Source organism: Simochromis diagramma, unplaced genomic scaffold (assembly GCF_900408965.1).
Source record: "Simochromis diagramma unplaced genomic scaffold, fSimDia1.1 OVJJ01000567.1, whole genome shotgun sequence".
In the NCBI taxonomy this organism is placed as follows: Eukaryota; Metazoa; Chordata; class Actinopteri; order Cichliformes; family Cichlidae; genus Simochromis; species Simochromis diagramma.
Genome location: NW_024386973.1, coordinates 76,268 through 88,589, shown reverse-complemented (window position 1 = coordinate 88,589; position 12,322 = coordinate 76,268). Strand labels below are relative to the sequence as shown.

Sequence of the window (12,322 nt, the reverse complement as noted above, 5' to 3'; positions counted from 1 at the left end):
CTGCGGGTTGAAGAAGCCAGTGAGCCAGAACTGGTTGGGCCGGCCGGCGCTGATCCACGCGCTGAGCTGCTGGTTCCTCTCCAGCAGCTCGCTGAACCAGAAGCCGAGCGTGGCCGACGGCCAGCTGAGCCTCAGCCACAGGCGCGGGATCCGAGCATCGAACATGCTGTCGAGGGCGTCGCGCAGGTCTTCAGACATGATGATGGTCCCTGCAACGGCGGAAACACGAGTCAGATCGAGCGTCAGTGAACGTGTGTGTGTGTGTGTGTGCGTGTGACTGACCATCGATGGCCAGTCTGAGGTCAGTGAGCGTGCTCCGTACGCTGCTGATGACACGCTGCATTCGGTCCAACTCCTGTCGGAGGAAGATGTTCATTGGCTGAAGAGGACCCATCTTCTGGAGTTGACCTTTGACCTTCAAAACACACAGAGACGTCATGTTTCTCCAGAGGACTCATGAACATGTTCGTGTTTGATGGTTCAGAGATGCTCTGCCAGATTCTGCTGATGATTTAAAGTCTGAATTCATCTAAAAGAATCAGACGCTGACAAATCTGCTGTCTGAAATCTATTCACTCGTTTCCATCATTCACTGGGCGACGGTCGGGGTTAGCAGCCGGGCTCTAGAGTACAACCACACTGTGCTTTATTGTCATATTTATCTCTGCATTCTTTTTCACTTCCTGTCAAAGTTCAATAATGTTAGCTTAGCATAAACATTAGAAACAGGAAACAGCTACCCTGGCTCGGTCCAAACGTACCCAAAGCTGCTCACCTGCATCTCTGACACTCGTGTATTAGCACACTGTTTGTTTGAGCTGCACAGAGCTGCGTGTGTTTCTTGCGCCTAACAAAGCTGCTTTGAACATGAGCACATTTTTGTTTTTAACTTGGCAGCTTGTTGCTTACACAGCAGCTCAGCTGTTTCCAGTATTCATGCTAAGCTAAGCTAGCTGACGGCTGATTGGTGGGATTGTGTTCTTCGTCGAGTTTTGGGTCGGCCGTTCGGTGCTAAACAAGCACCTCATGTGGGATGTAGTCAGGTGGCAGTTTCTCCAGCATCTCATTGGCTAGTCTCTGCACGCTGACCTCCCTGGTCTCCCCGGCCCCGCCTCCGGTGTCCTTCGGTTGGATGTTGATTATGGTGCTCAGCGTGTCATTCGCCAGGTTGGTCTGGTAGGTGATGTCAGCGTTGGGGTGGAGTCCAAACACCTGTAAACAGGAGAAATGTGACATGTGACTGGGCTAGTACTGCCTCAGTGTGGACACGTCCAGTCTCTGAGCGTGCTCGGACCTCCGGTGAGTCGACCAGCGGCAGCCCCTCGATGTGCTGCAGGACCTCCTGGATGCTCTTGGCCTTGGCAGGGATGCTGTAGCCCTTAAAGAAGCAGAAAGCTTCACTGAAGGTGCTCTCACTGAACCAGACACACGTGAACGTATTGAGGAGCCGTTTGTCCAAGTCATCCGTCACCCGACCGCCATACTGGACTTCACCTGGAGAGCAGACGTGAAGAAAGAGTCAGGAAGATTTCTGGAGAACTGGAGGGTTTGAGGTTTCTCTCATAATCTGATATATGAAACGTTACAGTGGAAAGAACAGAGCAGGTTTAAAGAGACTGACCGAGCATGTAGCGCAGACAGCTCCAGTTCACGCCTCTCTTCACGTCCAGGTTGTCCAGGTGGTTCTGCACAAACTGGATGCTGGAGGTAAAGTCTGCCTGGTTGAACTCGTAGGGGATGTTCCAGCCGAGCGGACCAAACTTACGACGCTCCTGATGGGATAAAGAAGAAGAAGGAGAAATGATAACATCAGAATGATCTTACAGGAGCTGTTTTCCACAAAGAAACGGTGGATTTATGAATCTGATCGTGTGGGTGTTGGCAGATACCTGCACGGTGGTGTGGAGGAAGGCCACAGCGTACAGCAGAGGCTTCCACTGAGGCAGGTTGCTGATCTCTAGTTGGTCCTGAGTGACACCATTAAAAGTCCTCTTCAGACCGGCTTTCATGCCTGATGCCGACAGATAAAATAAAATAAGTGGGAAAGTGAAAGACAGCGAAGGATCAATAAAAATTCACGAGTTCATCAGGATCACGTCTCCTACCAAGAGGAGGTTCATTGGTGAACTTGATGGAGGACTGAAGGAAGGTGATGGGGAACCTGCTCACAAACACAAACACAGTCAAGCAGCTCTGCAGACACAGCTGCTGGTTTAAGCTGAGACTAAATGTGCCGTAAAGTGAACCTGCAGAGGGGCCGGACTTAAAGCAGGGCGTCAGACCTCGTCATTGTTACCTGGGGTGCACGTCGGTCGTCAGCCACACTCGGAAATCTTTGTGCACGCTCTCCGGCACCGCTGATGTGACCGTCTCCAGCAGCTCATCCAGGAAGTCCAGTCCCAGGTGGCAGTTCTGGAGGAGGAGCCAGCCGCCATCCAGCATGCTGTTGGCCAATAGCCTGCGAGCGTGAACCTCTTGGCCCTGACCCATGGAGATGGGATGGCACGGCGCCCCCTGCAGCAAAAAAAAATCAAATCTAGGCTTTAACAAATTAAATCAGTATTTTTCCTTAATTTGCTTTTGCTCCTGTACTTTCAGCTATTTTTCTATAAATACACAAAAATTATTTCTGTATTTTCTTGTGTACCCCGGTCATCTGCACTCTTTAGGTTTAAAGTAAATATCCGATCACTTGCTTCAATAGGATTTATGACTATATTATTCGTACTTATGTATTAATTATTTCGGTAGTTTCCGATGTTTTTCCTTTTTATTACATCATTGTTCACCTCCGCCCTTTCACTACTCGCCCTCACCTTATTCTTGGCTAATCTCTCGATGTTCTCAGTCGGGTCGGAGCCCATCGACAGCAGACACACCATCGGTGTTCGGTTGTTGCTCTCTGCCAACATGGTGTCCAAGTCCAGGACCGAGCCTTCGGCGTACTGTTGGCCCAGAGACTCTGAGATGTAGCGCCGCGCCTGCAACCATCAGCTGTTAGCCTCCACATTAACCACAGTCTGCTCTGTCAGATCAAATCAGCAGTCAGACCTGAGCGATGGTCCGGTCGGGGCACCAGCTCCGGATGAGCAGAAGCTTCCGGAAGGGGTCGAGCTTCTCCTCGTAGCCATCGGGCAGCGGGGCGTCTTCTGGCGCTGGATGGTCGAACCACGCTTTCCAGGCGCGCTCGTTCTGGTTCACCTGGTTCAGAATCTGGAAGAACGCAGGCAGGCTGGACAGCTGCACCAGGTTCAGCCAGGTCTGGTCCAGGATCCAGCGCCGTGGCTTCGATTCTACAGAGTTCAGGTCCAGAGAGGCTCCGCCTACACCGATAGAGAAACCACTTTCACTCTCAAAGGACTCTGGAGGATGCAGGAGAAGAAAGGAGGAGGAGAAGGTAACCTTTGATGAAGGTGAGCACCTCCACGTGCGAGATGATTCGGGCCTGCAGGTCAATCTTTAGAGCCAACAGCAGAGTGAAGAGCAGCTTGTGTTCCTCGTACAGACCTCTGGCTGTGTAACGGTACACCTGAGGGACAGACAAACATCCTGAACCTCCACTCGAGTGCACGTTACAGGAAAGAAAGGACAGCCCTGAGGTGTGCGCTGATGAGGAGCACCTGGTAGGTGAGGAAGCTGATGATGTTGCTAATGCGTTTGGAGGTGACCTGCGACCTGGCCGAGTTCTGCATGGATGAATCAAAGAGCCCGAGAAACTGCCGCAGCGACGTCTGGTACATGACGTTCACCAGCGACATCTCCACAATCAGGAAGTAGAGGATGCTCCCCCTGGTGGCCACTGGCCGGTACTCCTCCCTGGCCTGGTTAATCTTCACCTCTGTCTCCGCGGCAACCGTCAGCTTCTCACTTACCTGGAAGATAAAAGGACTCGCTGACTTAGCGGCTCCCAAACTTTTTTTTACCACCACCCCCAAACACATCCTCCAACCACACACACATATTTAGTTTTCAAACTCCATCGCAGTTTATTTCACACCACAAACATTTAGTAAATAATTAAACAAATAACAGTAAACTGTAATAACAATAACAATAATATAAGTACTAACTCTTTTACGCAACACTTACACGGGTAATTTTGAAAATGCAGCTGTTTCTATGTGTTTGGGGCTTTCGTCCACACGTAATGTTTCGAATCACCGAAAACTGAGATTTTTAAAAATCCTGTCAGGATGGAGATTTTCGAAAACTCAGTTTTTGCGTTTACGTGTGGACGAGGAATATAGAGTTCGTCACGCAACGTCAAAAGTATGTGCTTTTTTTTCACATCACGCTGTGCGTCACGTTATTGTTTACATGAGATGAATTGCAGAATGGCAGATAGATAGAAAATACTGTTAATCTGACTATCTGCAGGTTTTACACGCTTACATACACGCAACGCAGTTACTGTCCCTCCGTTTACAAAGGCAGAGGCGTCACGCTGTGATTATTTTATGTGTAGTTGTTTTTTTCCCTGTGTAATAATGTTCAACATTGCTGTCAATACATTTTTCAAAAAATGTCTCTCTGTGCAAAATGTGTTCAAAAACATAAACAGCTGTGGGATCCTGTTTGTCCATGATTTGAACCGAGGGAACAAATCGTGGCAGGATCAGCCTGATGTTATTTGTATCCCACTGTAACTTCACTGTATAAAGAGCAAACATCTCCAACATGTCAGGAGTAGTTAGTCATTACAACAAGTGTTTGTGAACTAAAAATCAAGAATGTGGGATCCTGTTTGTCCGTGATTTGAAGAGCCCAGTGCTGCTCCCGATGCAGGGAAACTAATTCTGCAGGGAGACCTACCTCGGCACTTGTGCAGGTGAAGCCAAAGGGCAGATTTGCTTCACCATATTTTCTAGTCTTTGGCTTAGAATGAAGTTGGTTTGGAAATAGGGGTGGGTTTAAAAAATCGATTCATCGATTAAAATCGATTCTAACTGGAATAAAACGATATCGATTCATTAAATCCTGAAATCGATTTTTTTTATACATATGTAGTTTGCCGCGTATGAAACTTGCAAGCGGTTAATATGAGGAAGTCACGCGAGAGTTAAGTGACCTGGACGCATGAACCATCATGGCTACTCCCGGGAATGTGCCACCGAGCCTAAAGGCAGATGTCTGGCAACACTTTGGATTTAAGAACTGTGAAGACAGTGAAGAGCCGGACAAAAGCAAAGCCGTATGTAAGATGTGCAAAATGGAGGTAAAGCACTGTGGAAATACCACAAATCTCAGAAATCATTTAATGAGGCATCATCCAGATATCCCGCTAGCAAAAATGGCCGACACCAAGCAACGCTCACTCGAAAAGGCATTTGCAGTGAAGTTGGCATCCACTTCTCCACGTGCCCAAAAAATATCCCAGTCTGTGGCAACTTTCATATGTAAAGATATACGTCCGTACAGCGTTGTTGAAAATGATGGCTTCCAAAACCTCATTAATACGCTGGAACCACGCTATGTTTTACCAACACGCAAACATTTGAGTGAAGTGGTAATCCCAAACATGTATGAAAAAGTGAAACACGATGTTACAGCCTCACTCAAGTCAGCAGAGAGTCGCTATAACCTGTGACAGCTGGACATCCAGAGCAACAGATAACTACCTGACTATCACCTCACACCATATCGACCAGGAGTGGAGACTCGTGTCTCATGTCTTACAGACAAGAACCACTGAAGCAAGCCACACAGCAGCTAATTTATCTGAAATTATGTTCAAAGCAATCGAAGAATGGGAGCTTACAAACAAAAATCCAGTCATCGTAACTGACAATACTGCAAATATGGTGCGAGCTGTGGAAATAACGGGCTGGTTGCACATTGGTTGTTTTGCCCACACACTCAATTTAGCTTCACAAGCAGGACTGAAAGTTCCAGCTGTTGCTCAGCTGCTTGGCCGAGTGAGACGCATAGCATCCTTTTTTCATCGCAGCACTGTTGCAAGTCGCAAGCTTAAAGAGAAGCAAAAGATACTGAAGCTACCTGCCCATAAGCTGGTGACTGATGGGGTGACCAGATGGAACAGCACATTGGAGATGCTGGAACGCTTCCTAGAGCAACAACCAGCAATCTCTGCAGCTCTACTCTCACCTGAAGTGAGGAGAAGTGACAGTAATCTCTGTAGTCTTACAGAGGCTGACATAACTGATGGAGAAGATATAGTGAAAGCTTTGAAGCCGCTGAAAGCAGCCACACTGGTTATGTCTGAAGAAAAGTCCCCGACCCTTTCCATCATTGCACCTCTGCATGCACAGCTGCTGGAGAAGAGGATCAGTGTCTCTCACGACTCCTCACTGATTAAAGACCTCAAGACTGTTGTATACGACAACTTGAAGTCAAGGTATGTTTATGAATTGTGTGTATATGCCATGAATGAGTGTAACTGTATGGATGCATATATTACATGAAAATTCTTATTATAGTGAAAAAATATAGATATTATAAAAATGTTAGTTAAGCCCTCTTGTCCAGTAATAGGCCTTTTGATTTTATATCTATCTATCTATCTATCTATCTATCTATAGATGTTTATATATAAATTATGGAAACAAAGTCGTATATTAATGTTTCTGATCTTGCATGAGTGTATGTAACCATGCACATGTATATCCAACATAATAAACTGAGTCAAATGTGCAAAATCTCTTTTCAAGATATGTGGCCCTAAAGGACAAGCTGTACATTGCATCAGCATTAGATCCTCGCTTTAAGGCCCGGCCATTCTTGTCCAAAGAGACCTGTAACAACACATTCTCTCAGTTGGTGTTGAAAGCAGCAGGTTTGGAGAACGTGGACACAGCTACTGTGAGTTACAGAAACAAAAAATTATTGTTTTTTTTGCACTACTCGAGTTAGAATATAAATAGTAATTTCTTTATTAATTAAGTTTTCATTTTTCTACAGCGACAGTCTGATGGTGACACATCTGAGGAAACTGTCCCTGACATCTCTCTTGGTGGTGTTGATGAAGTGGATTATGCCCCTCCAATTAAGAGGTCAAAGGACTCTGCATTAATTTTTCTCCTTGGGCCAGCCTACTCAACAAAACCACAGCACCACAGAAAACACCAACTCAGAAGGCAAAGGAAGAAGTGAATCGATACAGGGACGTTGAGCCTGTTGCACTTTCTGAGGATCCTTTGATCTGGTGGAGGGACCATGAAAGGGAGTATCCTCTCTTGGCTCTACAAGCAAAGCAGTATCTTTCCATACCTGGGACCAGTGTTCCTTCTGAACGAGTGTTTTCAACTGCTGGTGACATTGTTACCGCACAAAGGAGCTGCCTGACTCCACAACATGTAGACCAGCTTCTCTTCTTGCAGAAAAACCTTACAGTCTCAAAGAAGTGAGAGGGTAGTTATAAATAAGGCTAAATTGCATTAGTTTCACAGAGGTTTTACAATACTGTTCAGTATGTTTTCATTTTTTGAAGTATTTTAAAAGGCAGTTTTTCATTTTCTGATCGGTCAGTTTCTGTCAGTTCACTTGTACACGCTGTGTTATCCTGTGTGTCTCCAAAACACAATAGTGGATTTCAGAAAAGCTGTGTGAGACACTAACAGCAAAACTATTTCTCTGAGGTTTTACTGATGTTTACAAAAGATGTGTTCTATTTGCACTGGATCCCTGATCCACTTGAAATGTATTTATGAAAAAAAATATATACTAATGTTAATTAAAAATTACATTATTTAACTGCTTTAGTATCTGTTCTTAATTTTGAAATTTATGTAATTCATTCACAAGGCTTAGAGGGTTCTTTTGACAGTACATATACAAGGTGAATTATCATAATTTTATATATATATTATGGTTCATATAATAATATTTCGGACTGATTCAAAATCGAATCGAATCGAATTGAATCGAATCGTGGATCGAATCGATTCGGGACCTTGTGAATCGGAATCGAATCGATTCTAGAAATCAGTGACGATACCCAGCCCTATTTGGAAACATATTCAGCGATGCTTCATCTCCTGCTTTGCATTTGTGTGGGAGCCCCGTGAAAAACCTGTCAATGATGCTAGCAGTGTCCAAGCGCTCTTTTTTTAAATTAGTTATTTATTTTATTCATACTGTCCCCCCCCCCCGCAAGGGCTCTGCGCCCCCCATTTTGTGACCCTTACAGCAGATTTATTCTTCACATTCCAGCTGCAGACTTTTATTCTTGGACGTTAATAGAGTGCAGCTGATGATTTTTAAATGTTTTCCTCGATGAACATTACAAACATGCATCAGACAATAAGGAGACGCAGTGAAGGAGCAGCTGGTACCTCCTGAGCGGTGATCTTGGTGACGCTCAGCACCTCGATCAGAGACTGGTCCTCCACCAGCGAGCCCTGTGTGCTGGTGAGCCTGAACAGCAGGCTGTCCTCCAGCTCCTGCATCTTCCTCTTGTTGGACGTCACCTCCTCCAGGAGCTTCACTCGCTCTGCCTCCATCTCCTTCATCAGAACACGGGAATCATTTCAAAATGAGGGCAGGCATATTTAATCCACCTTCAGTTCAGTGCACAGAAACGTTATCTTTGTTCGTGGCCTGTTTGGCCTCCGCTGAGATGTTGGGCGGACACGTGGGTTCAGACGTTCCCACCAACATAAAGCAGACAGCATGAGTGTGTGGTGTAAAACATCTTAATGTGGGCGTGCCGAGCGCTACAATGGCCTTCAAACATACCGTAGGAAATGTAACTAGCTAACTCATTAACTACGTCACTGATTGGATAACAGGCGGGTGGAGTGACCTGCTTCTCCAGCAGGATGACCCGTCCCAGCAGCTGGTCCTCCAGGCCTCTCTGAGTGACAGTGAAGTCCACCACGGCCGTCCTGGCGCTGACCTCAGGGCTGTATGCTGGGTTGGCCATCTTGGTGGTGATGTAGAGCGTGAAGCCCTTCATTACATCCACCTCCTTGTCTCCAATCTTCACCTGCAGGAGGAGGAGAAACATCCGTTACTGTGTCTTCTTCCTCGTTTAGCCTCCGGTCCAGATCAGCTGTTTTACCTTGTAAGTGGAGCCAGACTTGATGTAGTTTTTGTCCAGTATGTTGTCCAGGACGGGGTCCAGTTCCTCACCAACGTCCTCCAGCAGCAGGGGGCGCCCAAGAGACAGGCTGTCCTCCAGGTGGGAACGGAAGTATTTGTGGTTCAAAGACGTCACCTGAGCCACAGAAGAAGAAAATCACGAACAGTCAGCGAAGCGCTCGGACTTTGAGTCACGTGCTGACGCTCTCACCTGCAGCTGCTGGTCTCGCTCTCTGTTCTGGATCCAGGTCTTGCCCTGGCCCTGGGGGTCTATCAGCAGCGGGTAGCGGGACGCCTTCGTCACCACGATGCCGTTCTGGATGGACAGGTCGTCGCTGGGTAAACCCTGCAGGTTCCACTCACTCACTGTGGCGTTGTCCACCAGCAGACCAATCACGTTCAGCTCCTGCAGGAGAAACGGAGTTACATCATCAGCAGGTCAGAACGAGCTCGTTCAGCAGGGTTTGGTTCCTCGTGTTTAAGAACCAACAGAAACAAGGCGGCTGTGATGTGTTTCATCATCTGACCAATAATATGGCTGCTTTGTCTGAACTGCAGGTATCTGTGTCTCTGGGACACACCCCTACTGTCTGTGGATTCTCTGTATAAACGTTCAGCCGTGACATCTTACGGGACTGAAGGGGAGGTGCTTCTCCTGCATCTCTTTCCTCCACAGCGTCAGCAGCAGGCTGCGGTACTCCTGGTTAAAGGGGCCGGCGTAGGACAGGAAGCCTGTGGCCAGAAGGACGTCCCCCACCAGGTGTTTGATCTGAGTCTGAAACCCCGCGCTGCTGTCGGTCCAACGGACCTGAGGCACAACAAGACGAGGTGTGAGATGAAGGAACGATGGACCAATGAACCGTTAGATGGATGGAAGGTAGAAGCTGACCTTTTCTCCTCCCAGGCCGTCGATCAGAGCGCGAGCGTTGGCCATCTTCCGGCGGCAGGCCTGGGCGTCATCCTCCAGGTCCTGCTTCTCCTTCATGGCAGCGTCGTAAAGCGCCTGAAGGTCCAGATCAGACACATTTACCAAACTTTAAACATAATAATCGATTAAAATGTTATCAGTGCAAAAGGAAGAAGAGAGCCAAATGAGTGGAGACGAAAACCTAAAGTGTCCAAATGACTGAGCGAGTTTCACAAAGACAGATTTAACTGATAGCAAACTGCTGAACTACAGATGGTCACGATTCTCAGAAGGTTCAATACTCAATAAACCATAAAAACAACAAACCAGTGACCATGAAGTTTGTATTTTCCCTCATTTCTTGTTACGGCTGCTGTTTAACCACCAAAACAGAGGAAGGCTGAAATGCTGCTGTGCACAGAAACTCTACAAGACTTTGAACACAAATAAAACTGAAGAGAGTCGAAAACCTGCAGTGACAGTGAAACAGGAAACTGCCTCATGATTAGAGATTTGACTGACTTCAGTTCAGTCTTTATTAAAGACGACAGTCTGAGAGCGGGAACACAAACACACTTTACCTGCACCGCGTCCAGCTCCAGCTGTTTAGCATCCAGCTGTTCCTGAGCCTTAGTGAGTTCAGCCTGAGCCACCAGCAGACGGGCCTCCTGCATGGCCAGGTTAGCCTGCACACACACACACACACACACACACACACACACACACACACACACACACACACACACACACACACACACACACACACACACACACACACACACACTATAATGAGCGCCTGTGTCAGGCTGGCTCCTGCTCTCATGGATACTGACAGCTCTGCGTTCACCTTCAGAGGAAGAACCTCCTTGTTGATGCTGAAGAAGTCGACCATGGCCTGAGTCCAGGAGCAGAGCCCCGCCACGTTCCCACAGATCCTCTTGGCCGTCTCCATGTTGTAGTCGTCCATGTGGAGGTAAGGAGCGAGCAGCTCCACCACCTCCTCTGTGATGGAGTCCTGCAGCACCGAGACGTCAAACATCACCTGAGTTCATGCGTTCATGAAATCTGCTCTCAGTGCAGATCTACCAACTTTTCGTTCATTTTACTGCAGCGGGATGTCTGTTTGGCTTCTTGCTGCATTTCCTGTCTTTATGTTTTATCACGATCATGTCAAAGTAAACAGAATCTTATGATAATATAATAATATAAACATAAACATAAAGCAGGACTTTATAATGACAGAGAGCAGACGGGTGGATCAGCTGACGCTCCGAGGTTCTCCAGGCGGAGCGCCGGCCTCAGAGATCCACAGCTTAGCAGGTATGTGACACACGGAGAGAGACAGCAGGTGATGAGAACATGAGAGGGGAGTTTCCCCCTGACACACACACACACACACACACACACACACACACACACACACACACACACACACACATCTGAATGTGTGAGGTCAGCGTGTGTCCATCTGTCACTTCTTCAAAAGAGTGAAGCTTCATCAACATGAGGACTCATTCAAACTCAGGTTTATGCTGCAGCTGGAACAAGTATAATAATACCAGTGTGTGTGTGTGTGTGTGTGTGTGTGTGTGTGTGTGTGCGTGTGTGTGTGTGCGTGTGTGCCTGTGTGTCTGTGTGTCTGTGTGTCTGTGTGTGTGTGTGTGTCTGTGCGTGTGTGCGTGTGTGCGTGTGTGCGTGTGTGCGTGTGTGTGTGTGTGTGTGTGTGTGTGGTGTGTGTCTGTGTTGTGTGTGGTGTGGTGTGTGTTGTCTGTGTGTGTGTGTGTCTGTGTGTCTGTGTGTGTGTCTGTGTGTGTGTCTGTGTGTGTGTGTGTGTGTGTGTGTGTCTGTGTGTGTGTGTGTGTGTCTGGGGTGTGTGTGTCTGTGTGTGTGTGTGTGTGTGTGTGTGTGTGTGTGTGTGTGTGTGTGTGTGTGTGTGTGTGTGTGTGTGTGTGACCTTGCTGAAGTTGAGCAGGGTGCTGAGGAAGGCCGAGTTCTGCATCAGCTTCATCGCCTCGGCCCATGACGGTCTGGGACAAGTTCGTTCGGGGTCAGAGGTCACGGCGTCGACCTGAGAAAGATGTCAGATTTATAAAGCATGTCGTGACTCTGAGGGAACGTTTCAGGCTCCGACTGTGACCTTTCTCTGGAACAGCAGCAGCACGGCGTCCATGATCCTCATGATGAGATGAGGAGGCTTCTGCAGCTTCCTCACCGTGGAGATGTCTGCTGGTTTGATGGTCTGCACACAGAGACAAACTCTGAGGCTGAACACGTGACACATGATGATGACGAGCAAACAGCACACAGGGACAACATGTGAGTCTGAGCTTCACTCAGATCACAGGAGGACAGCGTGTCGCAGAAACATGCAGGCAG

At 47.5% G+C, this 12,322-nt stretch overlaps 1 protein-coding gene across 1 annotated transcript in view; it reads right to left on the bottom strand.

The window, feature by feature from the left end:
- The window catches only part of LOC120738308 (dynein heavy chain 5, axonemal-like), a 59,286-nt gene that overhangs the window by 5,408 nt on the left and 41,556 nt on the right, over window positions 1-12,322 (bottom strand). Inside the window, exons 75-96 of the mRNA XM_040039496.1 lie at window positions 12,084-12,185; window positions 11,901-12,014; window positions 10,794-10,961; window positions 10,528-10,632; window positions 9,929-10,042; window positions 9,671-9,847; window positions 9,251-9,445; window positions 9,020-9,175; window positions 8,762-8,944; window positions 8,292-8,462; window positions 3,621-3,872; window positions 3,403-3,529; window positions 3,052-3,323; window positions 2,817-2,981; window positions 2,297-2,514; window positions 2,106-2,161; window positions 1,890-2,011; window positions 1,622-1,772; window positions 1,295-1,494; window positions 1,024-1,212; window positions 283-415; window positions 1-209 (exon numbers count right to left, since the gene is read on the bottom strand). Of these exons, the coding sequence (XP_039895430.1) occupies window positions 1-209; window positions 283-415; window positions 1,024-1,212; window positions 1,295-1,494; window positions 1,622-1,772; window positions 1,890-2,011; window positions 2,106-2,161; window positions 2,297-2,514; window positions 2,817-2,981; window positions 3,052-3,323; window positions 3,403-3,529; window positions 3,621-3,872; window positions 8,292-8,462; window positions 8,762-8,944; window positions 9,020-9,175; window positions 9,251-9,445; window positions 9,671-9,847; window positions 9,929-10,042; window positions 10,528-10,632; window positions 10,794-10,961; window positions 11,901-12,014; window positions 12,084-12,185 (3,579 nt within the window). The remainder of the gene's footprint in view (window positions 210-282; window positions 416-1,023; window positions 1,213-1,294; window positions 1,495-1,621; window positions 1,773-1,889; window positions 2,012-2,105; window positions 2,162-2,296; window positions 2,515-2,816; window positions 2,982-3,051; window positions 3,324-3,402; window positions 3,530-3,620; window positions 3,873-8,291; window positions 8,463-8,761; window positions 8,945-9,019; window positions 9,176-9,250; window positions 9,446-9,670; window positions 9,848-9,928; window positions 10,043-10,527; window positions 10,633-10,793; window positions 10,962-11,900; window positions 12,015-12,083; window positions 12,186-12,322) is intronic.